Genomic DNA, 4,272 nt, shown 5'->3' with positions numbered 1-4,272 from the left:
TTTGTTCTGTTGTTAGAACGACTCATCGTGGATATCAATGATTGCCGATTGTGTAAGTTGAACTATTAATACGCATCCATTCTAACAGGGAATACTATAACGTTTTTTTGGAGATACTTAGTGGATACTTTGAGATAAGTCTTTATTTTAAGATAAGACATTGTTTTGAGATACAGTAGCAAGCAATTTATTTATCCCTTCCAGCAGGAAGACAATACTAAACGTTTTGTCTGGTTAAATCTATGCTTGTACTTCTGTCACCGTGCAGCAGAGTGCAGTGCCCCGTTCGGCCTGGTGGGGCAGCAGAGAGCACAGCTCAGGGCCCAGCGTCTCTTATAAGTCAGCTGGATTCTTAAAAAGCAGGTTTTATTCAAATTGTTTTGTTGAATTAAAGTTATAACGGGCAAAATGATCTATTTCATTATCCGCTACATTTTATTTTTAAACCTGTGGTTGTAAAACCTCTGATTTCCTTTGTGATCTCTCTGTACACAATGTATTGATTAGTTCCTCTGTTGCACAATAAATGTTTAAAAGTTTATTTTATCAAGGTGTTGACTTTTACTGGAAACCTTGTTCCAGAAAAACATGGACAAGCAATACATTTATTAGACATTAAAGCAAAAACAATGTTTTTCATTCACTATGTATGTAAAATACACATGCAGGTGTTTGTTTTACTACTTTGTCTATTTGAGCCTGTAGATTTATGCTAAAGTCACTAAAGGTTATCATAGGATAATGCCTCATTTGCATATTTAAACACAACATTTCGGATCTCGTGTTATACAAAAATAATAGAAATTGTCTAAATGTAACTAATCAACTGGAAAAGTTGTTATAAAAATGGAATTATATATAGATAGATATTCAAAACACCTTCTGTTAGAAAGGTTTGACTCAATGTTCACATTTAAACTTGTGTGCATATTTAATGAGATAAGGATATATCTTCTACATTTCACAGAAACTTCTAACGATACAAAAAAACCTGAATCAATAAGTGTCATGCAACATGTTCTCTCAAAGAGCGCGCTGCGCGTTCACGTCAAATACACAGTTATAACACAAAAGTCAAATTTGTGAATTAAAAAAAAAAAAATCTAAAACTCTCGCTGCCTCGTGTCGGATGACGTCACAGCACGTCCGCCTGCCCCCTCTCTCTCCGTGCGCGAGCTCGACAGTCCAAAGTATAAAGCGAGTAGCGCGAGCGCCTTAACGGGGGAAGAAAGGAGCGGAGAGAGAGAGAGAGAGAGAGAGAGAGAGAGGGAGAGAGAGAGAGAGAGAGAGGGGGACGCGCACTGGAGGCACACGCACGCGTGCGGACACACAGTTACTGGATCAACGGAATACTGGCGCGCGCATGTACACGCGGAGAAGCGGACGTCTTCACAACTTAATTAAGGAGTAAATAACCCGGAACATGGAGCGGGAGCTGCGGGTGTAACGCGCGGAGGACTCGCAATGGGCGCCGGGCTGCTGCTGCTGTGGAGCTGCCTGCTGGCGCGGGCTGACGGTACGTTGACTTCTGTTTTGTTCTTTTCGTTCACAACATGGATCCTCCGGGAGCGAACACACCGGAGGGGGAAAAGCGACGCGGAGAACACGTCGTCCACGCGCGGCGCCCCGGCGTCGAGCCGCGGCCACGGCGAGCCGCGAGCTCTGGAAGTTGGGTTGTGTGTGTGTGTGTGTGTGTGTGTGTGTCCCAAGGGTACAACAACACACAGCAGTGGCGATGAAAAAGTCTCGAAACTTTTGCGTTATGGTGGTGCGCGACCCCCGGGAGGGTCGCCCCCCTCCCTCCCCTCCGACACCCCGGGGTGGCCGACCCGCCGCTCCGCGCTTTGTTGCGGGGGAGCAGCGGTGCGTGCGTCGGGGCGGACACGGAGCCTGAAGCCGGAGCCTGGGCTATTTTTCTCGGGGCCTCGGCGGCGCAGAGCCATTCCTGCTCGGTGTCGGGTGTCACGCAGGAGTTCCTTGCTTTGATAGTGGAGGGGGAAAGAAAGAAAGAAAGAAAGAAAGAAAGAAAGAAAGAATGTCTTGTGTTTATTTATTCTCCGCGGAGAGAAACCCGGACCACGCTGCACCTCGGCTGTGGTTTAGTTTCACTCCGGTCGAAGTCTTTTCTCAGCCGGACTTTCTCCAGCGGAGGATTTACGCTTTTACTATTTTATGTGTAAGTCGGAGGAGGCGGGGCTTAGCGCGCTCATATGGATGCGAGGCATCAGCTCAGTGTGTCTGAGCTCACGGCCAAAGCTCTGATAGTTCATGAGCATTTACACACGACACACACTGACACATACACTCACCCAGCATGCACATCTGGTGATGAGAACCTATGCCCTATCCACTAGAGACGGAGCTGGTGTCTAGTGATCACAATGGTGCACGTCAGTGGTGTCACAGGCACAGGATGGGCTTCAGTGACTGGACGTCCTGCTCTCTCTTTGGATTCTTGCTTTAAACGTCCCTCTGACCTCCTGATCGCGACCCTGTCTGAACCAGAGGCCCAAAGGTCACAACCCAAAGCAGCCTCGAGAGATGAAACTGGTTTTTAGGACTGTTTAAACGGTGGAAATGACGATTAATACGATATACACAGCCGTAATACATCCAGATGTGGGTTTAAAGAACAAAAGAAATGTATCTACGTGTGCAGGGAGGTGCTACTAAAAATACTTTATTGTTATATCGTAGTTCTCTTTTATTATTACACATGATAACAGGTTGACGCATCGAGCCAGAAGTTGGCACTGAAAGTCTTTTCACCCGTTTTATTCCGATATTTCCTTGTGGTTATTGTTCGTTTCTCGCTGATGCATTTCTTTAATGTCCTCTATTCGTACTAGTGTCAACAACAAGTCCGCCGGCAGAACAAATAACACGCAAAAACACCAGCGTGAGCTTTGCGTAACTGTTCCTCCAGCCCAACATGTCAGCAGCTGAGGTTCAAGAGTCCAGCAGCAACACAACTGATTGACTAACGCGTCAGGATGAAGCAAGGCAGCAGCAGGGAGCGACCCAGAGGACCTTCAGTCAAACACCTTTAAACATGTCGCCCAGTTCACTAATCTCAAAGGTGCACAAGGGGTTGCGCAATCGGTAGAGCTCAAGACAGCCTGTGACCTTTGACCCTGCATTGGGATAAGAGGAAAACAAGCCTCCTTGTTGTTGGCTAACCAGGAAGTTAGCAAGAAGAGAATGAATTCCTTTTGTGTGATTGTAAGAAATAAGTTTGAACGTTTTAATCTCACGAGGAACAACGACTTTTATCATGAAAGCAAATTACGAGTCGGATATTTATTGAATTATTTGATGAAGAACAACACAATGAACCTCTTCAGCTCGTTGTAACCACAGACTTTATTTCAAGAGGTTTTCACTGTCAGACGCACAGATTACAGACATTATTCTACACAATGAAAAGATTATTTAACTCGGTCCTCTTAACACAGAATTACAAAATACTTAAGGTAAAAAATACGGCACAAAATATAAAAAATATAACAATATTTCACAAAAATATGATAATAGTATTGCTATGATATGATAAAATATGATAATAATACTAGTATTGTATTGTTCATTGTATCATTATGTCTCTTGAGTTTGGTGAGATTATAGATTTCATTGTTATTTCCTTTCTTCAGGTGACACACACACACACACACACACTCACACACACACACACACACACACACACACACACATTCACGGTCTTCCTACATTTAGATTCAACGGTACCTCACAGCATCACAATAAAATGAATAATAATCCCGGGGTCGTCACCAGATTATCGTCATATCATCAGGCAGCCCTGCTCCTTATGTCTTTGCTCATGAGCGTCTTGGCGGCTGGTTGCCGGTGAGAAACCCTGGCGGGTCGGCGCTGGGCGGCCGGCGCTCTCGCCTCGTTCGTCCTGAACAAACAGGAACATCGACCAGGACCTGCAGCGAGGTCACGTGACCACGCGGCCGCACGCTTCACGCCCGCCGGCCAGAAACGCCGAAGCGGTGTGAAACACACGGCGGGGCAAACGCCACAGCTGTGAGTGTGTGTGTGTGTGTGTGTGTGTGTGTGTGTGTGGTGTTGGCACGCTGTCGGGTCGCTCAGTAAATGTTGCGTCTCCTTGAGGGACTTGAGTAATAGTTCATGTTCTGATAACTGATAGGTGGTTCCTGTGGTGCATTCAGGGCCCTGTAAATGACAGCGTTGCTTCCGTGTGTTGTCGCAATACTGGAACTTTCGTACTTTATGTTGTAATCCGGGAAA

At 45.7% G+C, this 4,272-nt stretch overlaps 1 protein-coding gene across 1 annotated transcript in view; it reads left to right on the top strand.

Annotated features, from left to right (window-relative positions):
- The first annotated feature begins 1,266 nt into the window (after positions 1 to 1,266).
- Positions 1,267 to 4,272, top strand: part of lrp5 (low density lipoprotein receptor-related protein 5) — a 57,805-nt gene continuing 54,799 nt past the window's right edge. Inside the window, exon 1 of the mRNA XM_068602650.1 lies at positions 1,267 to 1,516. Coding sequence (XP_068458751.1) covers positions 1,465 to 1,516 — 52 coding nt within the window. The 5' untranslated portion in view covers positions 1,267 to 1,464. The remainder of the gene's footprint in view (positions 1,517 to 4,272) is intronic.

Source organism: Clinocottus analis, unplaced genomic scaffold (genome assembly GCF_023055335.1).
Source record: "Clinocottus analis isolate CAN_PGR_092001 unplaced genomic scaffold, fCliAna1.0.p SCAF_6, whole genome shotgun sequence".
NCBI classification, from domain to species: domain Eukaryota; kingdom Metazoa; phylum Chordata; class Actinopteri; order Perciformes; family Cottidae; genus Clinocottus; species Clinocottus analis.
The sequence above is the reverse complement of the archived record's forward strand: the minus strand, read 5'-3'. Positions and strand labels throughout refer to the sequence as shown.